The sequence below is a fragment of the Pipra filicauda genome, unplaced genomic scaffold (genome assembly GCF_003945595.2).
Source record: "Pipra filicauda isolate LSUMZ 115617 unplaced genomic scaffold, ASM394559v2 scaffold50_size3627746_pilon, whole genome shotgun sequence".
NCBI lineage: Eukaryota > Metazoa > Chordata > Aves > Passeriformes > Pipridae > Pipra > Pipra filicauda.
The window spans coordinates 2422568-2447633 of NW_024104654.1; the positions used below are offsets into that span (position 1 = coordinate 2422568).

The following is a 25066-nucleotide window of genomic DNA, read 5'->3' on the forward strand; positions in this document are numbered from 1 at the left end:
CTATCCAATAACCTTTCTCCGGCAACACAGGGAAAAAGGAAAGATGGAGCTTGTGTTTTGCTGTCACAGGCTCTCTGCTGATCTTTCACAAAATAAAATGCGCGTGGGAAACTCGAGGTATGCACATAGGGAGGAGAAATATATTTCCAAGATAGCCCTGGATGTTATAGGGTCAGTAAAGGCCAGCAGCAGCACTGGCAGGGCAGACTCCCGAAGAAGCATCCTTAGCCAGTGCTGCCCCTTCCCGGCTTCCCTGTTCTCAGCGCTCAGTGCTGCTGGTTGGGGACCCGTGCTGGTCCAGGCCAGGCGCCGCACAGGGCGGTCTGCCCCGCCGCTTCCCCTCCTCCCGGAAGGCGGGGAGAGGAGTCCCGGGTCTCCGGGGCACGCACGGCGCTTTTGGGCGCTCTGAGCATCGTGCCCGGCAGCCGGAGAACGACTGTATGGCCCCGGCCCAGCAGCCGGTGACGGGACGCGGCGCTGCCGGGGGCTTCCTGCGGAGCCGGAGAGGGGCCCTGCGGGATTGGGACCCCACTGCTCAGCGTCTGGTCTGGGAATCGCAAGTGCGTTGCGCGCCCTCCACGGGGGGACCCGGCGACGTGCGGGCGGCGATTCCCGCTGCCTGCCTCGGCAGTACTGCTCCGGCGGGAGGGCACGGCCGGGATCCGTGGGGGCCGGGAGCGGCCAGGAGAGGGAGACCCGCGGGGGAGCGACCCCGTACCCGCCGACGGGCGGGCGTGCAAGCGGGCAGAGGACGCATCCCGCGGAGGGCGTGCTCCCGGCGGAGGATGTGGGCGGAGGGGGCGGAGGGGTGCTCGGCGAGGGGTGGAGAAGTTATAAATCAGCGGGGCTGGAGCTGGCGAGTAATTCGTGCCCGCGGGAGGTGAAGCTGGCAGGGCGGCCCGCAGCGGACGCTCCCTTTCCGTAGGTCGGGTCGGGGCAGGGCGGGCGGCTAGGGCTCGGGGGCTACTGGATGCGGATTCCGCGCCGCGCTGCGCCTTTATCTCCGCCACCGCGGGGAGCGCCCGGGACCGAGGAGAGCCCGTCGGAGGCCAGCCGGCACATCTGCCCCTGCCTCGCCGCCGTCGGCAGGGATAAAAACCTGCGCTCCCGCGGGCAGGACCATGCCCCGCCAGCTGTTCTCAGGGATCGTGCTGCTGGGAGCCGCCCTCCTGCTCTCAGGTAAGGGTCTGCCGGGACCCGCTGCCCCAGTCAGCCCCCGTTGTATGCCGAGCTCTCCGAGACGGGCTCCCAGCGATGTGCCTCCTTGGCAGAGCCTCCTGCGCCCCTGTCCGGCCCCGCTGCGCCCCGCTTGTCGGCTGGAATCGGGGGGCACCTGCCTCCCCTCCGTCCCTCTCCTCTGGGCAGGGCCGGGGAAGCGATCTCCGCATTTCAGGGAGCGAAACGCCGCATCCCGAGCGGTTGTTATCCTCCAGATTCCTGTGGCGTGCCCCCGGAGCAGAGCCCCGGGGGTCCGGCGGTGCGGAGCCTCGGTGCCTCTTCTCCTCCGGGCAAGGCGGCGGTGGTGGAGAGGAAAGCCTCTCCCGGGTGCGGGGGACAGCCGTACATGACCGGGAGATGTCCGAACCGCTGCATCACGGAAAGAAAGCATGTCTTGGCTGCAGAGCAGGCTTCTTTCCCCCGCACTTTGTTTCGAAGTATCCCAGTTCTGCCCGTGAAGCGGAAAAGGTGCCCGTTTTCTTCGCAAAATTCCAGGTCCTGCTGCCGCCCGCCGGACAGGTCGGCAGAGCATCGCTGAGGTTGCCTGAGGGGTTGGCCGCGGGATACCTGGCGTTGGTCTTTCTGGAGAGTGCGATGGAGCTGCTTTCCGGCGCCTGCATCCCGCAATGCTGTGTGTGCCAGGACGGATCAGTGCAGATTTACTGTTCTTAATTGAGTTTTATTTTACTTTGAGTGAGGAGCCGGCCCCAATGGGACGGTACGCCGTGGTGGGCAGTTCGTCCCAGCGTTGCGTGGCTGGTCATCTGGGAGTAGGGGTGCGTGGGGGCCTGTGGGGGTGCCCCGCAGAGCAGATCGGCGGGCTCCCGCGGGGCACGGCACACGGCATAAAGGGGCTGGCTGCTCGCGGGACAGCCGTCGAGGCAGGCGTTCCCGCGGTTAACAGCGCGTTCGCCCGGCCCGCCACGCTGTCCCGCACAAGTGGCTGGGGGCTCGGACTGCTCCGCACCGCTGAGCCCGCGGGAGCGGTCCCGGCGCGGTCGGTGCCTGTGCTGCCCGCCGGCGGCAGCCGTCTCCCGAAGCTGCCCGGGAGGAGAGCTAGCGGGGCCGCTCCGACGAGACGTTTTCCTGCTCGGGAAGTGCTGATTCATCAACTTTGATACGGATATATAGGTATTCTTCTTTTATTTTTTTTCTTTCTTTTCCCCAGGAAAGTGCTAATTTCCCCACATTATTTGTCTCCGCCAAGGAGGTTCTTATACCCAGGATGAAATAGGCACAGGCATGGGACACCCACCCTGGATACAGGAAATGTGGGTTCAGATCCTTGCCAGGCTTCCTTCACAGCTTGAGTTTGAACTTCGGCGTCCTGCTCCCACATGGGCTCCTGCAGTGACCAGCTATGCTGGGGACTGGCTTCCTCTTTCCTGTTGGAAAGGTTTTCCATTGTGCAGATCATGGCAAAAACCACTGCCCAGGGAGAAGGTGGACACTATGAGCCAGGGGCTGTAAGAGACCCTGGTTTGCATTGCTGTTCCAGGGACTGTCAGGGATGTGTGCACCTTCAACCAGTTCCAGTGGGAAAAGCTTGACTTGCTTAAGGGACAACCTGGTGCTCTGGGTGCTGGGGACGTACATCCCAGCATTGGCTCAGGTGCTGTAGGCACTGGAAAGATGCTTCTCTGTAGTTTATCTGAGTGCCCTTAAGCTCTTTAGCTGGAAATTCATATGCCTCCAATGTACAAGAGATTGTGCCTAAAATCAGAATTTAGACTTTTTCAAACTCATTGATTTTGATTTTTTTTTTCTTTTAAAGAAAACTGTTCTTGTGCAGCTTTGTTTGGACATCCCAGATAGGTTGATCATGCTGCTTCTGGATCACTGGCAAAACTCTCCATATTTGCATTTGCACAGAGAGTTTCAAAGTTATTGGTGAAGTGGTGGAATGTTTTGTATCATACATCTCTCTATGCTTTTCTTCCCATTTAATCCTCCTTCACTGCCTTTTTACCTACAATTCTTACTCAGGCTGTCCAGCACTTCCCGTTTGCAGTGTTTTTAATGAAACTCTATTCATCAACTTGAAGGTAAATAGACTCTATTATCAGTGAACAGCACTATATGAATCACAGTTATTTCAGTGGGAACTAGAACATCAAAATCCCCAGTGGACTTTTCAATTTCATGGTCAGTTGGAAAAAATGAAGGAAGAAATTCCAGGTCAAATCTAATCAGTGCTGAGGGTAGTTTCTTGCAGTAACTAACCTGACTTCTCTGAAAGCACTGTTCAGATGCAAGTTCATAAGTTAAGGTTTCAATTTGATTTGAGTACTTGCTGAAACAACTATACAGAGTGGTCTAATTCGGGATTAGGGCTGAAGATGTTAATGAAGTCCAGAAAATCTGGCTTTCCCACTTCTTCTGGACCTTTGTGGAAACTGGGCTCCCCCAAAAATTCCAAACTATATTCACATGATGCAGAAGAGTTAAACATTACTATATAACACAGATGTTTAAAAAAATGTATATGTGGGGTGAAAGTATCAAACTTTCTGACATTGCTAAAGAAAATCACACCATCTACTGATGTTTTACTAAGCAGGTGTTTTGCTCGTATGCTCTACACAAAGTTAGATTTCATTCTCTTACGGATGGTGTAAATCTGGAGCAATTCCTTTGGGCTAGGCTGGCATCTTCTAGATTTACAGTTTGTGCTAGAGGAAATCAGGACTTCACCTCTGCCCTAGTAAAGATCTTCATATCCAGAAACACCCAATACTTTTAAACCCCTAAAAATTTGCCACTGGGGAGGTTTGAGAGGTTTTTTGGTGGTGTTGGGGGTTTTCTTACATCTGAACAATAACAAACAAACTGAGCCTATTTTTTGTCAGGTGCTTCGAAGACTGAAGCCCATAGCCCTTCACGTTGTGTGGGTGTATAGGACAAAAGGAAATTGTCCAGATTTTCAGGACAGTTGATGAGTCCTTAGACTTTAATGTGGTTTGGAAACTTCAAGCACAGTGTTTATCAGCTTGCTAGTTTTCATGTCTGATTGAGATTGGGAAAGGAAGAAGCTCAGCAGATGGGGTTAAGGTTCAGCATTTCCAAAGTCTATGTCCAGTGGGGCTGTGGTGGGACTTTATCAGCAAAACTACTCCTTTGAATCCCCCAAAGTCAGGGTTGAGACTTCCTGCTGTAGCCGCAGAGGGAATGGGAAGCAAGACTGCTGCTAGAGTAGCTTTGCCATGAACTACAGAATGGCCAATCACAGTAACCTCTGCCCTTGGAGGCAAATCTCTCCTACTGGTGTGAGACTTCAAGAAGCAAACAACTCCTTCCAAAGACAAGGTTTGTCTTTAGATCTCACCCCTGCCCCCAACAGTTTCTTTTTTTCTCCTCTATCAATATTTGTAAGAATGTAGAGGAACATTTCTCTGTACATTTGAGCATGAATTCTACCCATGGACAGAACCAGGCTCTTCTCTCTTTGCCCTTGTGATGCATCCTTACTGCACATACTCCTGCAACTGAGAAACCACCTTTCCCAAGCATTCTCAGCTGTGAATGGCCTATCCTGAAATTGGTCCAGTGATTGTCAGGAAGGTGCCCATGGATTTTTCTCCTATTGAGATGCAGAAACTCAGTTTAGTTTCCCTATGGTTGGAGATCAGTACTGGATAAATCCTGGCGGTTACTATGCAGAAAGCAAGAGTTGGAAAAGTGAAAATATGGGCACCAGTACTCTCTCCAAAACCAAGTGTGGCACAATATCATGCTCTTGTGACCAGCAGAATGAATTCATGGTAGAACTAAGCAAAGTTGTAACAGATTGAGAAACACCGAGGGTGTGGGCAAAGAGAATTTTTAGAGGTACTTTTTTCTGAAATTTAAGTCTTGAGCCATTGAGATGTATGAAGAAACTTGGACTGGGAGTGTGGATGACTGTTTCTTCTGTATTAAGTCATGTTTGTATTTGGGGTGGGTTTTTTGTGGCCTAGTGAATGGAAGTGTGCCAGTCTAAAGATGAAGAGGATGATTTAGCTCATGGTGCATCTGTGTATTCAAGACCATTATAGATGCTTGTGAAATAGTTAACTGATTCATTAATCATCTTTCACAGACTTCTGTTTGTCTTGTGTTAATGCAGAAACAAGAAGTTCATGTTCATGGTGATGTGATTTTACTCTCTCTGTTTTTCCCTCAAATCCCGGTTGATTTTCATTATCGAAATACATATCCACAATGTAAAGTCACCCCTGTAACATATTGAGAACACAATCCAGTGTAATGTGGTTGACACCGATTTCTCTTGGCGTGACTTTTCTGGATGGTGGGGCTGCTCTTCCAGCATTCACTAGTACAATGCACTAAGCGCTTGTGCAATCTTTTTTAAGTTGTATTCCTTCTTTGGGAGGTACGACCTTGAAACAAGTTTCTCTTTGCTGTTGGAGCAGCTGAAGGATGTGGAAGTGGCTAGAAGGAAGCGGTTTCTAGGATTTCAGTGGGTTGAAGATGCTGTGGCAATGTGGTGACGTTGTTTCCATGCCGTGCCTGGAAGCAAGGGTGGAGCGGGCAGGGCACAGAGCTGGAGACCTGTGAGCAGATGTCTTTGCTCCTCAGATGTTCTCTCAGGAAGCCTATGCTCTGGGAACAGACCCCCTGCTTAGTGTGTGGGGAGCAACAAGGGATGAACGTGAGGGCATTTCATGAGAGGAATTTCACGATTTCACATAGTTCCCTTAAGCGTCCTTCCTGTGGGATTCTTCCTTGACACAGAGTGAAGGAATTCACCCCTTTTGTTGCCATTGTCATTCCTCTGTGGAAAAACCTCTCATCAGGATCACCATAGTATAATGTTAATAGAAGCATGAGAGTGGCCATCCTGGATTAGACAAGTGCTCTATTTAGTTTCACATCGTGTTTCTGATGGTGTCCAACATCTAATCTTCAGGGGATGTTCAAGGAACCTTACATGAAGCATTTATCTGATAAAATTCTCCAAAGAGGAAATTTTTTTTCTAGTATGATCTAAAATCCAGTATTATTTACTAAGAAACTGTGGGATTGAAAGTCAAGGGAACTAAAATTTAGTTGTCATCTATGTTTATGGCAAATAGATATTACATGGTGGAATTAAATTGCATTGTACTGTATAGTACAGAGAATTTTCTTCTTCTGTGGTGCTGGTAGTGTTTGAGATGAAACCTCACCTTTCTTTGTTTCATGGAGTGCTGCAATTATTGTTCATCCTAATCTATTTTATAAGTATTAACGATTATAATTTCCCAATGTAATTGAGCCATAGACAAGCTTGCCAGAAATTTTCTGCATGTACATCTGCCTTAGACGTTGTGGTTTAGATGTCATTGAACTGCAAAATCGGTTTGGCCTCTTGAGCCATTGCAAGGGACTTCTCTGTGCAGACTGTTACTGTTTTCTCACCTCTCTATTTTAAATTATTGTGTCTCATTATTTACTTGCTCTTGTTTCGAACTCAGGGCCTTTGTTTATAGCTCTGTTTTATAGGTTTGAATGGGATGAATGGAAAGTCAGTTCCTGACTTTTCTTATTATCTTGGAGAGTTACAGGACAGCTCAGCTGTAACGATAGAGTTTTGGAAATAATAACTGGCAGCCTTCAGCAAAGTGGAAATCCTTCAAATTTGCTTTAAATTTTCTTTTACATAGTTCCCAATTTTGTTTCTATGCTTACAACTTAATGATTAGTACAGCCCCAGATGAATTTGACAGGCCTGAGTTGCTGGCTAAGAAGGCAGGTTACTGGCAGATAGGCAGTTTGTCTATCTGTATGAAAGTCTTCCAATTCAATCCTATTATATTGCTTTAGTTGTCCTGCCAGATAATCTGTAACAAATTTTAAGCATCAAACTGGTAAAGAAATTCAGTCTGGTCAAGAAAATGTACACCCTTCCTTTATATAGGAATTCTAAATTATTTTTGTGTCAATTTTGGTGTACTTGCTTTGTCTTTATACCATATCAATACTTTCCTACTATGCTAATTAATGGGATAAACTTTTCTCCAAAATATTGATGATTATATGCTGGGTTCTGTTACAGTGGAATTAGAGCAGAGGCACAGTTCTTGCTGCCACATGTCAGTAAGTGATACGATAGATCCAATGACTCACAGACATAATCTGGATGGAGTTATCTATACTCCTGGAAGCAGCACAGGCTGACTCATGTGGAGGCATGAAATTATACTCCTGGGTGAATGCCAATGGCTGATCACACAGCATCCCTTTTATTGGGCAGATGATGGAGTCACAACCACTTCTCATTTGAATAGCCTGATCAGGATCTCTATGAAGGGGCCAGGACAGGCACATCGAGGTGGAGGGGGATTTGTGCTGAATGTGTCTGAGAAAGTGTTGCTACAGCCTAGCTCTGCTATTACCAGGTCTTGCTGAGAGCAGCCTTGGTGGACCTGTTTGGCTTTTTTTTAAACTGGGCGTTCACTCTGTTGGAGTGAACACCAGACTAAGGTGGACACAACTGTGGTATTTATCTTCTTTTCTCAATGCACACCACATATATATGTGTGTTTGGCCTCCCTGGTGTGGTTTACCAAAGCGACAATCCCACACAGGTTTATAATGTAGGTGTCAGACTGCACATTTGGGTTTCCATTTTCAATTCCATATGCTCAATGGAAAATAAAAAGTTTGTTATGGCTGGTTTTATTTCTTCTCTGTAAGTATGTTCTCCTTATATAGCCAATGAAATGAACACCTTCATCAGGCTAGACAATGGCAAAAATGTTCATTTCAAATCCTAAGTTTCTAGAGATGTTAAAACTTGGTGGATAAAACAAGAAATCAAATTTTTTTTCTCTCAGTTTTTCTGGCTGTTAAATTTTGAAATTTATTTTCAATTGGCATTATATTAAGTGCCTATGCTTACCCATGGAAGTCACCTGGTGACTTCAGGGCAGACAGGACATAATCTTCTGATGACCTGGTAAAGCAAGTGCCTTCAAGCAGATCTCATAGGGCAGAGCACACTGAACTGCATGGCCTTGGTTGCCCAGGTATGATGGGAAATGTTAATAATTTCAATTGGTAGTAACTGGAATGAGATTTATTTCAAATAACTAGCTCAGATTTCAGTTTGTTTAATTTCTGCATCTAAATTTTTAAACGAACAATCCCCCCCCACTCTTAGATGGCTTTACCACAGGCTTCTGTAAATGCAGTCTGACTTAACTAGGGCAAATGCTGGCAAAAATTTGGCAGTTATTGGGGAATTATGTTTTTGTTTACAGTGATTGACTATATTGGCATAATAGTGTGTACTATTCAGAAGTGTTAATGAAGTGTTGTCAGAATTGTACTTGCACTATTTGTAGCAACTGGGTTTTTTGCTTTGCCTCTATAGCATCTAATCTTATACCAGCATGTGTATATACATCTAGGAACAGCAAATGCATAGAGTGAGTAAATAAATTATCACTTGCTCTGAGATGTAGAACTAAAAGGGGAAGGACACACTTATTCAAATACCTTTCTATGCCTTTGAAGGCCTTTCTTGAGCAGTAGAACATCCATTTGCCTTGCTGAATGATTTTTAGTTCTAAGGCATGGAGCCAGGGTCAAGGTTTTTAGTCTCTGCCCAGGACTCATCTAATCTACTGTGATAAACCTTATGCTGTTCAGATTCTATCAAAATGCATATCATACAGCAGCCCAGCTTTCTCATCCATTAATCTATCCATTTCTTTGACTGGCTGTTACATCCTAATGGTACTTTAAATTCCTAAATTATAATTGAGATTGATCAGATTAAAGCATTTGTTCCACAAATCACTTAGCATGTATTGTAGAACATCAAACTGGATAATTGGAATGTCCCTTCTGGACCTGAAAGGGATGAACCAATGAATTGATGATTTTTGTGCATCAATGTGTACTTCATAAATAAATAGCATCCAATAATTTCCTTGATCTTGAATGCAAACGAGAAGATATTTCAGTCACAACAGAGCTATGTGCAAGTGATGGATCTGTTAAGGGAATGATACAGGCTGAGCTCCTGCTTCTACTCTGAGAGTGCTTCTGTTTGCCAGCTATGTACCAGCAGACATGGTGCCTCTCTTTGCACAGGAAACAACAGGAAACAGGGACAAAACTACCTCACAGTCCAAGGGCCTATGTCTCTTAACACTTGTAAATCCCCATGGCCCTTAATTGCTCTGCAAAGTTCTGCTTCGATAGAAATAGTGGTTGCATTTTGCTGCTTCAGGTCATGAGTTTGCTCGTCTGGACACTTGTCAACATCAGCTAGGGGCAAAGGCATGCCTCCTTGCTCTCTCACAGTTAAGCTGTCCTAATTTCTGTTCTGCAGGCTTCAGGTGTGAAGTTTGGATTTGCTTCAGAGAAGTGCTGTGAAATTAGATGTATGAAGGACTGTGAGGTTTCCTTTAGAATGACATCTGAAAGACCTGGGGATATTGCTTTGAGTCTCAGGGTGGCTCTTGGTTTGGTGCTGTAGGTCTTCCCTGGAGGCTATTTCTAAGTACAGGCAATGGAGATGATGTTTTTACCCCTGGGAGCAGGAACCAGACCACGCTGCCTGCTTTGCCTGTGCCTGAGCACCAGAAACCCAGGCGACGTAGATGAGATAGAAGAATGTCTTTTTCCAGTAGCAGTTCTTCTCAACCACCAGCAGCCACAGAAGTAGAAAGCTTTATTATCCAGGGTGATCCCTTCTCCCCCTAGTACTGTGGTAGGACCAGGCCAGACAGTCACACTTCAGCAAGAAAAAAAGAGAAATTTTTTTTGCAATCACCACCCAAATTTTGAGACAACTTTGCTTAAAAGCTCTCCTGTCTTTATGAATGGAATTATTGATGCTCATGAGAATCTCAGTGTTGATTGAACTAGAAGGACTGGTTGGCCAAGATTCCTTCTTATAGTCAGATGTAAATCAAAACTTTGAGTGAGAGATGAGTCAACTCTTGAGAGTTAACAACAAGTTCATTCTCTCTCTCTCTTTTCTTTTTCTTGTTTTTTTATTGGAGTAATTTGGTGTAATGATGTAATTGGACTTATTATGGATGGGTACAACTGTTTGAGCAAAAAATTAATTATATTTAGAGAATATAACAGTATTTATAGAATGTCCTGAAGTGCCTTTAAAAGAGATGGTAATACAATAGCCTGTCAAGAATAGCTTTGAAAAAAAATAATTATTGATATCCCAAGTTCCTTACAAAATGAAGTAAAGCTGTATATCCCATATGAGGTTAGCTGGTGGCCATGTTCTGATTAAGGTGCTGCTGCAGATCAGAGTCAGCTCCTTTTCACCAGAGATGCATTGAAGGTCAACCCACTGGGTACCACCATGTTCCTTAACATTTTGTCCAAATTCTGCAATTACTTATTAGCTGCACACATGTGGGTATTCCCATTCCCTTCGATGGTATGACTCATAAGGAAATGCTCATAAGCAAGAGTAAAGTCCTGGACTGCATTTGAACTGAATGACCCACGTTAAGGATCACAGAGAGGTGAAGATCCTATAAAGAAATCACATGCACCTTCTTTCCAGTGCATGAGTGTCTCCTACAAAATGCTTTTTTGCTGAATATTGTTTGAATCAGGAGGAAATTATATTTGATGGCAAAAACAACAAAGGATCAGTTATGTTTAACAAGCCTTAAAACACGTGTAAATCCAACAATGACTGAAACAATTACTTCATGATGGATAACTTTATTGCTTGCAGATGGCACTTTAAACCCAGAAGGTCAGATTCTTTGTATACACTGAAGTTGCAAAGATAAACTGATCACTCTCCTTATCCTCTGATTGGGCAGGTGAAAAAACAGTTAGTCAACGTGTTGAGGATTACTGGGGTGGCTGGAAGACAGTCACAGCCTCAAGTTATGAAAAAGATGTTAGAAAGCCATCAAACCTGTTAACTTCAAGGAAAATTATGATAACTCCTGATATTGTATTTTTTTAAACTAAGCCATAAAACTAGCTTTTGAGTTTACTTTCTTTAGTCTAAGGTAGCAGAAATACACAGTGTATGAAAGAAAATTTAAAAGTAGAAGCCGGAAAAATCTGAATGGGAATAATAATCCAGAATATGGTCCCAGTTTTGGGTTCATCATATCTATAATTTTTAAGAGAAATCAAGACTTAGCAGAAATCAGTAGAAGGTTGATAATGCGTGCGTGGTTACTCATTTGTCTGTAGAACTGGACACTCACATCATATTGAAAAAATATAAGCATGTTCATTTATCTTACCTTTTTTCATGACTTGTGATCAGTGTTTTTGGTTAATAGAAGATTCAAATTTTTGTTTATTTCATTCAGGAGAGAATCAGCTTTTTTACAGGGCAGAAGATAATTGAAAAAAGTTGTTTTTTTCTTGCCTTGCAAATTACAGATTGCTCTCTGCTTTCTTTAAAAAAATATTTGTCCTTCCTTTTACTTTACTTTACTTCCCTTACTTTACTTAGAATGGCTAACTTTTGCAATCTAAATTAATGTTTGCTCATTAATTAATTAATAATGTTGATTGACTTTCACATCTATCTAATAAGCCTTCCAAACCAAACAAAATATGCCAAAAAATCACCTCTTTCCCCATGATGGGAGATTCCTCAGTTATCAGGATTAATTAGTTCTCTTGTTGTCACATGAAAAGAAGTTGCACCCCCCAATGTAGGTCAGTGTGAGGGTAGGCTGCTGATGGTCGCTTAGTGACAGGCACAATGATAAGCGAATGTGTCCTGTTGAGCCATGACCCTTCAGAAAAGACAGTGTCAAGTGAAATGCCCACAGAAGGTACATAAAAGGCATAATCCACTTCTAAATATTGACAGTAGGAATTTCCCTGCCATTCTCCTTCTTTTTTCTTTTCTGGTAAACATGTCAAACTCTATTGTATTCATATGCTGCATCAGTTTTCAAGTATTTAAAAATGTAAGGAAGCTAATGACCCATGAATAGATAGGATGTCAAATAAAGTTATTTTTCTTCGAGACTTAGCATCCCACCAGTAAAAGCGTTGTCTCACATACTTGTAAAAGCAACAATATTGGCTTGAAATAAGACTTCAGCTTTTTGTTAGTGAAAAACTAAATAAATTAATATATAACGAAGTTGCTATGTCTTGCTAAATACACTGACATTTAGTCTTGAATGTTAATATTTTTAATTACTGGAGTTAAGTGTCTAAAATGTACTTGAAATCAATGATGAAATACTGGTTTGTATCAAGGGGAGCAGAGTTAGACAAACACTAAGCACTCCTGAAGAACCCACCCACAATATTTACAAATACTGTGCTGTCTTTCGGACATATGTAATTTGTGTGAAAGGGCAAAAGCTTGAGTATGTATCCAGTATATTTGGGTTTCTTTTTTGCCTACAGGATGGGGTGAGAAGGTAGGTGTTTTTGGGTTTTTGTTTTTCTTTGATTTTAATAACTCTGAGGCAGATTTTCTGACATACAGGCTTCCAGGCTGCATTGTCTGGTATGCTTAAGACAGATCTTTAGATTTTGATGCCTTTGTTTATATCACTGAAGAGTTATGAAGAGAAAAATTTGTAACATTTATAATGGTTTCTTGCCTGTCACCTTTGGCAGACTTTGAAAACAACAGCAGCCCACATGCCCAGGGCTGGTCTCTTGGTTGCAGTGTGGGTCAGGTGTGGGCATGGTGCTGCATGGCTGGCTTTGCTCCTGAGCTCAGTGCCGGTGCCAGTGCTGAGCAAAATGCAACTCTCAGCACCATAGGCATGAAAAGGCACTGCAGACTTACCCTCCTGCTTGCTGTCAACACCTGTCACACACATGGATTTTTCCACTTTCCCACAAGTTTTACAATGGAAGCAACAACCTATATGTTGCTCTCTAGTAACTAGTTCTAGTGTTGCAGCTCTAGCAGCTGGTCTTTGGTCCCAATGGTTTCCTCTGGCAGACCATTAAGTGATGGTTTTTTTCATACATATTGAACTGTTTGTAAACATTGTTTCATGCTTTCAGCTTTTCAAGAGCCTGAAATAAGGAGCAGTTCAGGACAGTTTGAGATCAAGTTTCCCCCTTGGGAAAGATTTAAAGAACAAGATTCTTAAAGCTGGATATAAACACTGTCTTCTCGGGAGAGTATCTGAGCCTGCAATTCTGGGATGACAAGAGGAATACAAATAAAATGCCAGAGGATGGTAGTTTCACAAAATGGTCAGATTGTTTAGTTGGAGGACATTGGCAAACCCTTTCAACCAGAGTGCCTGGGTTGCTCCCTAGGAATCTTCCTAAGCCCTTGCAACATCTTATCTCAATTCTCAGTGATTAGCTTCAGGGACATTATTTCAGAATGGCAAATGAGTAGACTCATAGTCTGTAAGCATTAATGGGAGACTGTCCCATAAAAGCACAGTGCACACTTTGGAAGAACCAGCACTCAGAATTGAGAGCCATAAATCGTAGGTAAGAAAAATATATGTTTGCAATATATCATATAACAAATTGCTTCGTCAAAGATTTGCTGCATCCTTTTCTCCCCTCTTAACAGTTGGCAGAATATATTCATTTCTAGTTAGAAGTATGATTGTCTAGACATATCCAGAGGAAGTCTATGTATTTGTACAATCTCACCATTCAGATTTCTGGTGTTACTTGTGGTTCAGTCCAGAAGACCTCTTTATTCTGAAAATTTGTTATGCCCTTGCTTGAAGCTTGTTCAAGTGAGCTATAATTTAGTTTACATCTATGTTCAAGTGTATCCTTTAAATCTTGTTTTGAATATGCACGGATGATAGTATATATAGGAAAAATACTGAAGCCACAGCTTCAGTACAGGGCTAAAAAGAAAAATGCAGATAAGTGTAATTAACTTAGACATGAAAGGTTAATTAAAAGTTAGTTAATGCCAACAGTTTACATTTCCTAAATTGCTAAGGAAGAGAAAAAGGCTGCTGAACACCTGTAGCAAACAGTTTTGCAGACTTAATCAACCATTTGCTTTTTTCATGGATTGTGTTCAGTAGCCCCAAAAGGTGATTTAGACCTCTTGTCTCCACCAATGTTATAGGGAATCAGCATGGAATACTTACTGATAACCGCAGCACAGCTGGCTCCCCAGACTCCCCAAAACTGGCAAATGATGGCAGTATCTCTTTACTTTTGTACAAAATCTTTGTATTTTTAGCATCTCTCCCCAAACGTGGAGACTTGGCTTCTCAGCCGTTCTCAGACTGAAGGAATTCAAGTCCACATCTCAGAACAAAGTTTTGATATTCAGCCTCTAATCTGAGGCTACATCTGCTGCTGGATGAAATCTGCTGAATTTGGAGCAGCAATTGACTTTGGAGAATGTAGTCAAACTTTAGTAACCAATCTCAACCAGAACTGGTTTCCAAAAGTGCCTTCTCTAGCAAACAAAGGAGAGAGGTGTTTCCAATGGGTGATCCATAGCTGCCAAATAAGATTCATGTGTTTCTACTATGTTTGATGGACACAGTTGTTCATATCTGGGTGTGTCAGGGACCTCTTGAAAGGACTTAAATTTGCTAAGCTCAGATTGTACTTTCAGTTCTGGTGGAAATATCTGCATTACCCTTGTTTATGTGATGCTGCTTCTCCTGTATGTTGACAAAATAATATATTCTCTTAAAGCAAAATGATCGGGAATACTCACTGCTCCTCTCTCACAACACTGAAATCTTCACAATTGCGCTTGAGACCAGATCAGACTAAAACTAGTTTTCAACTTTAACTGTTTAAAAATACTTCTTTGTTATGTTTCTAGCTTCTGGAACACTCTGCTATCAGTGTGAGGGCAATGGGATGGATCAAGGATTGTTTCTTCTCTAAGGCATGCACTTCTATCAGCTTGCCATGGAAGCTTTTGTGGCCATAGCCTATTATGGGGCAAAGATAAAACATATCTTTCCAGCCAGCACCTACTGACTTGATGAGAACTTGATGATAGGGAAGATCTGGTGTTCCTTTGGTCTTCTGACCATGGGGCTTTTTCATGGTCTTCCTAAGAATTGCCTTCACATGGCCTTTGCAAAACCTACCTGGATGTTTTCAAGTGTCATAAGCCACCTCGTGTTACATCGATACCCAGGGTTTCACCCATATCAGAATGGTCTAACCATGACAGTTTCCTTGCTTTCTCAAATAAGCAGCAAATCTGGTCTGGAGGGTACCTTGATCTTGTTCTCAAAATTTATTGTAAAGCTCTCCAGTTACCTTTTGACACCACTTCCCTGGTAGGAAGCATGAAGCTGTCGAGGGACCATAGGTGACAGTACTGTGAACTTCAGTTAGGAAGAGAAGATCCTTAATCCCCTTTCACTCCTTCCACATCAGTTCCAGCTTTACAGCAAATTGTTTGAGTAGGATTTCGGTATCTTAAAAGTCCGTATGTGGCTCTTGCCATGGAATTGGCTGACTTTTGCCCTTTCTGTTGAAGGGGCTGCCATGGCAGCGTTTCCTAAGAAAATACAGCCGGTGGTGCTTGAGGGCACGCTTCCTTGGTTAGATGTGTAGCCACAAGGTCCTGAACTTTCTTCATGGTGTGCTCAGTGAAAGATATGAGAGCAAAGTCATTGACTGCTAGCTTTCATTTCTATTTTCTTTCCTGAGTAACGCTGCTGGATGATTATGTGAGTCCTTAGTCAGGACAACGGGACTTTGCTCAGAGGAAGAGAATTTGTGGGGTTAGAGGGGCACACTAATTTCTTTTCTTTTTCAGTATAACATCATAAATGTGAGTGTACTGGGAGCAGAATGATTTGTCATTGTTAATGCTTTGTTTTTTTCTTTGTTTTTCTAGGATCTAATTCAGGATTAAAATTAAAAGTTCCTGAGCTGAGTATAAATGCCACGCAGCATGTTGTTCAAGTAGGACAGACTTTAAATCTCACTTGCAGGTAACCAACTGACTTGAATTCTGACAATTTGGTAGGGAGATCATACACATGACACTTTCTTTTTTTTTTTTTTTTTTTTTTGTAACTGAAATTAGAAAAAATGAAACCTTATGTTGTGGGGAAAGGTGGGGAATGAACTTCAATGGCAATTGTTTAATAGTTCTTTGTTGTTTCTGTTGTTGTTTTTGGAAAACAAGATAAAAGAGAACCCCAGAAATAGCCTGATATAATAAAAAAGAAAGCTTGGGAACTGGAGCTATATAATTGCAGCCCAACATAATTGTTTCTGCTTCCTTATCTGTATTTGCAGGGGGGAAATGGTTCATTCATGGTCTTTGCCTGAAACTCTAAGCAAGGATAGCAAAAGGCTGAAAGTAATTAAATATGCCTGTGGAAGGAATGGGAAGCAGTCCTGCAGCAGTCTGACCTTGAGCAGAACTCAAGCAAGTGACACTGGAAACTATAGCTGCAAATACCCAACAAGTCCAGTGAAAAAGAAGAAGGAATCTACAGTCTATGTATTTATTAACGGTAAGATTAATTTTTTTTAACACTTCTTGGTACTTGCACTTCAATACAGAGAAATGGATAAATAAGGCAGTTCAGCTGTGGATAAATACAGAATTTTGAATTATATTTTCAGCCTTGTAAAATGTTATGATAATTTACCAATTAATGTATAAATCCACTTTACCAGAAATTTCAAATACAAATGTTAGTGTTTTATCTGTGAGGAAAAATAAATAAATAAAGAAAAAAACCCAATCCAATCAGTAAATGGAAGTCCTCATGGAAGTGGACTAGAAGTGAATATGTCAAATGGGTATCAGAGAAATCACATCTTCAATGATTGGATGTGATGAGATTTCTAGGCAGCTGAAGGATGTCTTTCCAGATCACTGAATTATCTCATGCTGCAGAAAATTATTATTTGCATGTTAAGTTGCATTCAAAAATGTACTCTGCAGTCCATGTTACACAGATTGTAAAAATCTAGGGTAAACAAAACCAAATTAAACACACAATTTGTTCAGCAAACGAGTATTGTGTAATGTATGGGAAGTGCTGGAATTAGGTCAGTTAGGCTATAAAAGAAATTTCTGTCTAATCCTGTATTCTTCCAGGGTATCAATCAGACACTTCTCAGAATAGTTGAATTCTATAGGCAGAACAGTAACAGAATAAATTATAAACACTTTAGGGATTTAATTAATTTTTTAGGTTTTTTTTATTTTTACAGAATAAAATTAATAGATTACTGTAACATGTCATGATTCACAGATTTTGAAAGCCCGTATTACAGAGAATTTGCAACTGGAAGTTTTCCAAATTATGGGTCTGCTGCGTCTAATGAGTTCACATCAGAGTGAATTACCCTTTGTTTTCATTTTGTAACATGAAGAGTGGGACTGGTGCTGTGAAAAAGCAGAATGAAGTGGACTTCTCACTACAGTGATAGAAAAAAGATAGCTCCCTCCCATTACTTTGTGTTGCTTTATTGAGAATTATTGACTATTTCATACTGTTCATTCTGCTTTCCTTCATCTGAAATATACTGCACTGAGTGTCTTTCTCATCCAGTTGTTTTTATATGATTCATTGTAAATCCAACAACAGAAGCATAGACAAAGTAGGATATTCATTTAATGACCAACATTTCCTGCAGCCTAGGACAACTTACAGTTTTCTTGGATGACTTTTGCAAGTTCCCATCATGGGATCTTCTTAAACCTTCCACCTTGGATGTCCTCTCTATCTGAGATCTACCCACAATCCTCTCCATTCACCACATGAGAAGGACCTCTCTGCTGAACCCATTTTATGATATAAGAATGCCTTTACATTCTCTTGGTCTCTTACCTCTTTGGAGTGTTAATTTTTCTGAATCCTGATTTTTTACAAATGGAAGGCACAACCAATCTTTCTAATTCTTTGCTGCTACCCAGGTTGTATATGTCTTGCCTGCATCTGAAAGAGATCCTCAATTAGATGATTGTGAACTTAGGTTATCTGCAGAATTCAAATTGTGATGGAAGAGAAATGTATCATTGCAGAAATACTTTTAGGACAGCCTCTGACCACTCACCTCTGCCCCTGCACCCTATAATCAATTAAGGAAGACTGCCTGAGTGTTTTGGTTTTGTTGGTTTTTCAAGGATGTTCAGTCATAAATGTTGACGTCACTGTTGAAGAGATGGTTAGATTATATTTCTCCTCCTATCTTACTTGCAAAAAAATAGTAAAATGTTTAAGGAACAAACCTGTATCAAGGTTAGGCCTCTTTGGCATTTTGATTTTCTGAATTTGACAATCCTTTTGATTGAAAACCAATTTCTTAATGTTGATTGTGTCCTAGGAAACACACATGAGAGTTAGGGCAAACTATGAATAACGAGGAAGGCTGCGAGGAAACTGCTCATTTAATGCCTGTTGGAAGTGTCACTCTGCCCTAAGGTGGAGAGGAGTATATTGGTCATCCAAAAATTTACAGTTTCAGGAATAATATTTAAGTTTGAAAGAAACAAGATACCAAGTACCAAAACTCACCCTTTCTGATAAGTGTCCTGTTGGCATATGGAAAGAAAATACTTTTTCCATCTTGTTGTCTCTATCTCTTTTCTATCTGTCTCTTATAATAAGTCACTGTTTCTGTGAACACGCATGAAAATTCAACTATCTGTCTCAAGGGGGGTTAAGATGAAGATAACAAAATCCTCTGTGAAGACTACCTTTCTTGAGTTTAGTTTCATTTTTCATTAATTTGTGGGTGTTTAGGAAATAAACATTTGTAAAGTTTGTGTCCCTCCTAGTTTTGTATTGTTTCCTGTGGCAGGACGTTGTGTCAGTCCATTTCCCATATTAGCTTCATGTGGATCACTGAGGTGCCTGTTTCCCATGTCTTAGCATGCTGCAGATGAGAACAAATAGTTGCTATTTACAAACACAGAATCCAAATCAGGAAAGTTGATATTGTTTGTACAGGAAGTCATCACTTATTGTTTTAAAAATGTTATTCATTTCCGTAATTAGAGTGATACTGAATATGAACTGGATTAAAAAAAAAAAAAAGAAGTCCAAAGACCAAACCACAACAAACCCAGTAAGTCCTTTGGTTCAGTAATGAGTGTATGCTACAGCAGAAAATGAGCTTCTACAGACAAAAACAAGATGCAAGACGATAAGAAGGAGACTGCAAGTCCCACATGCCCCAGGATGACTTGGAGCATTTCTGAAGTCCTGCTTTTGGGGATCAAGAAGAGGCAGGCTGGTGACTTATCTTCCAGGAGCTGGTCCTGACACCACCCTTCTTTCGGCTGGAGAGGTCACTGCTGAGTTGCAGAGTTGCACAGTGTCTCGGCAATTCTTGACTCCACACAGCTCAGGAATTGAGACATTAAGCGAGGGAAATTAATTCTCTTAAGAGCCTTCAACTTTGCTTCAAGAAAAAAGTCATGGCCTGACTTTGCCCATGAACCATGGGAAGATGAAGAAAAGCCTCTGCCAATTTCTCCACTGTCTTGCACCCAAAAGTTCTCAGAGCTTTGTTTTGTAAGCCAATTGAAGCCTAGTAGTAAAAAAAGGCTTGTGGTGAACACTTACTGCCTACATCACAGTGAGGCATGGGGAATTTTCTGCTTGAAAAGAGATAATGATGGAATAAAGACATTTAAGAAATATCAAATTATCAGCAGGCTGTTTTGAAATCTATATAGACTTCCCTGGGGGACATTACTAAGACTTTTCTTTCTGTCTGCCTTGTCCTTGTCTCCAAGACACTTTTCAGTTGCTGGAGCTAGTTCACTCTCTTAAAAAATGTGTGGTTCTCTTTATTCTCTACTCTCATCATTTCTTTCCTTTGGACAATTGTTCCCATGGTATGACAGAGAAAAACCCTGTAAGTTCTATTACACTGAAATATAGTTAGATACATTGATATAAATTTAGATTTTTGCAAGACTTTAAACAAACTGTGATTCAAGTTGAAGTGTTACTATTTTCAGTAATGAAGGCAGTTTTCGGCTAGCAATATGCAAGAGTAATGTCTTAATTATGTTGTAACAGAGAATAGAATTCTTCTCTAAGTGAAGCTGTATTTGGCTTTAGGGCATTAGCCCATTTCTTATTCAATGTTCTACCTCTCCTTGTCTGTCCTTATGATCCTGCTGTGTATGTCTTCTGAACACTTAATTTTCCTTGCAAAATGAGATGTTTTAAAATCAGACCTCTAGGCTGAGTCAGGTGACTATCCTCTTTCTATAGTTGACAGAGAACAAAAAGACCTCATGGTATCTATCACTTGCCACTGACTTTATAGGAAATCTGGAGAACAAGCTTAGAATAGATGTCTTGCTTTGAGACAAATTAAGTCAGATGAGACAAATCAGAGCTGGGTAATTAAAGGTACACGTCCTAAGAGTACTTATACACACCAGTGCCTAGAATGTTAAACATGTCTACTAGTTGTATGTATTTGGCTTGAGATGTGTCTCAGGCTTGGCAGTCCAAAATGAAAGGCTCTAGCACTAAGGAATAGTTCAAAATGTAAGCCTTTGAAGTCTCAGAACGTCTGGGGTTTTGAGCTCTTTTTCAAACTCTAAAGTTTTATGGTGCAAGTTCTGAGTGTATGGCATCTCCTTGGGAGGTCCACTTGCAGACAAATAGCTGGATCCAGCCCCAGAACTGACATGCATTTAAGATTTAGCTGGATCCAGCCCCAGAACTGACATGCATTTAAGATTTAGCTGGACCCAGCCCCAGAACTGACATGCATTCAAGATTTAGCTAGATTGACTCCTGTTATCCTAAAGATACTATTGTTGCAGAACATGGAGGGCATCCAAAGAGTTCTCTAAAAGGGTCCCTTAAGATCGGAAGCATCAAAGTCAAAATAATTCAACAGGTAAAAAAAGGCAGTAAGAAAAAACACCTTGGAAGCTAACAAACAGAAAGGGAGATTTTCCTACTTTTTCTTTATTCTTCTTGTTCACAAATAATGTACTAATAGAAGAACCTGCCGAGACCTGGGGAACTCTTCCTCCCCTGTGCATTTTTTTCGGTCTTTGCTTTTGGCACAGTTTTAGCATATGAGCAGTACAGTTTTGGCTTATGCTGTCAGAGTCAATAATATGATAGTGCTTCTGTTATGAAGAGGAAACTAGTCGGAATTAAGCTATGTTGCAGCTGTATCAAGTATGCGGACACATTTTTAGTGCCTAATGAGGTTCCTGTTACAAAACAGAGACCTCTAGGACTTGCTGACGTCCATTGCCTATAATTGCCATGCTTTTGTCATTGTGTGTACATGGATTTCATATCATAGGACACTGTTGAGCAAAGCATGCGTGGACCCCTTGGCAGCATCTAAGGCTACATACCACCTTCTCCCTCACCAAGGCTCATAGCTCCTATAGAAACAAATATATTTCTAGGATGAATTGTCATAATGGAGAGATACATCTGAAAGAGCACTCCTAATATCTGTTAGCCTTTCTAGGGATTGCTTGCTGAACATAGTGATTGCTCTAGCATGGATTTCTTGGCTAATATGACTATTTTTCCTTAAGATATTGAACTGTGTTTTATTTGTGTTATGGACCTATGTTGGTCACAGCATTGTATAACTAGTCCCAAAGGAAAACAAACCAATCTGGCCTGAAAATCGTTGCACAATTATACTAGCAATGCTTTGTATCTGAATGTGCTCTAGATATTAATTAATAATAACAAAAGTCCAGGTAAAAGAGAAAAAGAAAAAAGGAGGATAATACTTAATATCTCAAGTCTTCCTTCAAGGTTTAGACATGCTTTGTATTTGAAGAGTATTATTTTACAGGCTAAGAAGAGACAAAAGTGGAACAACCTTTGCTTAGAATAAGGCATACAAAATGGGATTTCTTTTTTTCTTAAGGAACCTAGGCACCTACATGTGAGCAGACTGAATAAGTACCTTTGCTAGGGCAGGATTCATCTCATGGTAAAGCAGATGTCCAAAATGGATCAGATGAGTCCCATTGCAAAATTCCTCCATTCTGCCCAGGGACAACAGTAACAGTTTGACTCCTACCTCGGTGATAAATGTCTGTATTTTAGATGTGTAAGTGAGGCTTGAACCACTCTTAGCATGCAAGGTTCTTCTGGAATTCATTCTGAACAGCCCCAATAATTTATCTGGGATAAAAGGAGTTAATTAGGATGAATCTCTACAATGGAAAGGGAATTTGGCAATTGGCCCATTAACTTCAATGAAGTCTGCATATCTATTCTTTACTAAAGACTTTGGTCCTTTTCACGTGCGTGAGGGAAAAGGGTTTTATGTGAATATGATAAAAATATTTTACCTCTCTTAGCCTGAAAAGAATTTTAATGATGAGGCAAGTGTAAGTAGGCATTTTGGAAGAACTTCATAGGACAAGCTTTCAGAAATTTCAAGGAGCTTAGATTTTCCTGCAGAGACTTTTTTCCTTGCAAATGTATGTGTAAGTCCTCTGAATTACATAGCTCAGATTATTAAAAACAAAACAAACCCAAGAACAGTAGCCAAAGCTTTTGGAAATAATGAACCTCTCCACTTTCTGAATTTGGCATTTCAGTGTTGGCTAATTTAGTTGTTTGTGCAAACCCCATAAATAGCTTAGACAGGTTACTGATACCAGACATAATATTGCTTGTGTTAAGTCTCTTATCAAGTTTTTATCTGGCTGCCAACCAGCTTAGTAAAAAGCTGCTATTTATGTTCTTTAACAATATAGCAAGTGACCTTCATGAATTTGGTGACTTCATGAATGCTCTTTGTGGTTTCATGTTGATTGAAACTGAGAGATATTGTAAGGACCACAGTCATCTCAGCACAGAGTCATTTATTCCAGGCACAATTTAAAAATACATTAAGCTGAATTTTAAAGTAACCTTTAACATATGGAAATATTCTGTCTGTCCAGCTTATATTTTGGTACCCTTGCAGGCAGCTCTGAAGAAAAAAAAGTGAAACCAACAAAAACAATCAATAATTCAAAAATCAAGTTCAACTCTCTTAGATCTTCCATTCCAAATACCAATGAAGCTGAACATGTAACTTGGATGTGGTCTTCAAGATAGGTCAGTCTGTAATGTTCATTTTATGTTTAGAGCTTTCTGAACATAAAAGTGAGTGGAGCTGGCCCAAAAGACTGCTGGCAGAAGGTTAGATCATCCCACATGTGCTGCCAGCCAGCTGTTCGAGGAGGGATGCCATTTACCTTCCCTCAGGAAGAAATTGAGAGGAAAGGTAGCAGGAGCTAGTGGCAACAGCTGGGGTTGTAATGGGATGGAGAGAGGAAAAAAGAAGCAAGGAATGCTATTGCCTGGGGGACAGAAGGATTCCATGTTGTTGGCATACTGTGCCAATGTGGCATAATCTTCCTTGGTGCTGCTGTGTGTTCAGCTTTGCCTGTTACAGGCTGGTAGACCCCACACCAGATTCTGATCTTGAGGCATTGAGAGTATCCCCTTATGGCCTCTAAGTTGGAAGGAGAATAAAATCAAGGGGAATCAGGAAAAGCCTCCACGCTCATTATGAAAACAAAACTGTGCTAGGAAACATGATGCGTATTTCTTTTAATCAAAAGCAGGAAGACATTTGGAGCACTTGGGGCCACCAATTGCCCTCCAGCCCATGGCGGAAGTCCCCGGTGATGTCAGTGGGAGCTCTGCACGCGAATAGCTGGGGCACAGAGACGCCTTGGCGTACCACTGCAGGGAGTGTACCAAGAAAATCTGTGACCGAGCTTCAAAGCCTACCTAGAGCAACCAGGGTGCTCAGCTGACTTTTACAGAGCACTTTTGTTGACTTCTCCAGGCACAAATGTGCATTTCCATTGAAGAAGAAGAAGAAAGAAAAGCCAAACGTGGTGTTTTATGCTTGTTTCCTGTCCCTGTCTTCAGATGGGCAGGAATCCTGTGAGGTCTGAGCTGCACAACCCCCACTGCCTCGATATTGGCATCAGTCAGTGGTGACACTCTGTCTGCAGACAGCACTTGTAGTCCGCAGAACAGCTCTTCCTCACACTTAAAATGATCTGGAGATTATGATACAGGAAGCTACTTTGCAAAGCTTGCTGGTTTTGAGCAGGAGCTCTTAATTTTGTGACAAAGACAAATGAGACTTTGGGGAGTAGTAAATCGGTTTGTCTGGTGATATTAAGGGGCAGGTGACCTCTTCTGTGGCTGCAGCCCCTGAAACAAAAAAGGTTCTTCTCCCCACGCTACAAACAGGTTCATTCTTGGTCTATCCTTGAATTGCACTGCAGAGGAAATGTCAGCCTAACAAGTCCTTAGGGCATTTTTTATTACATATGCATCCTCTATTAGTCATAAGTTCCTTTTACTGTCTCAGTGGACATTTAATACCTACTATTAAATAATACTTTGTGGATTTCATTTCAGAAAGCTTGTGTAACAGCTTCATTAAACCTCTTTACATTTGAGATACTCTGCCTTACAGAGTATAAATTAGAGTAGAATTTGTTTCTCTTCCTGTTTGACGTCTCAAACAAAAGCATTATTGCATATAATAAGAAAAGAGGATTGTAAGGGCAGAACAGCTTGATGACACTGGGAAGTGCATATCATACTTTTGAATGAGATGCAAAACTAATGTATTTGAAGAAGTACTTGAGTGAACACAGGTCAACATGCAGAAGTCTGGGACCAGAACACTTGAATAAGTATTACAATTTGAGGATTTATAAGGGATTGGTTCTTGCTAGCTTTACTAATTTCTTATCCAAGTAAGACTTCCATTGTTATTTGTAAGATTTTTGACTGAGTGAAAATAATGGGATTTGCCTGAAAAAACATCAGAGCTGTAGATAAGCATGGAATTAAGATCTGAATGTTCCACTTTTTTAGGAGTTAAAAACCAAACCTCATGTGAATTTGGAGGTAGTCTAGCTGCGATATGAGTCAAACTGAACCTTCAGATCTCAACACCT

The 25066-nt window shown here is 41.8% G+C and overlaps 1 protein-coding gene across 2 annotated transcripts in view; it reads left to right on the forward strand.

Moving 5' to 3' along the window:
* The first annotated feature begins 914 nt into the window (after positions 1–914).
* Positions 915–25066, forward strand: part of FLT1 (fms related receptor tyrosine kinase 1) — a 111317-nt gene continuing 87165 nt past the window's right edge. For both annotated transcript variants that reach the window (XM_027727193.2, XM_039386867.1), the window contains exons 1-3: positions 915–1179; positions 16001–16097; positions 16408–16628. In XM_027727193.2, the coding sequence (XP_027582994.1) occupies positions 1122–1179; positions 16001–16097; positions 16408–16628 (376 nt within the window). In that variant the 5' untranslated portion in view covers positions 915–1121. The remainder of the gene's footprint in view (positions 1180–16000; positions 16098–16407; positions 16629–25066) is intronic.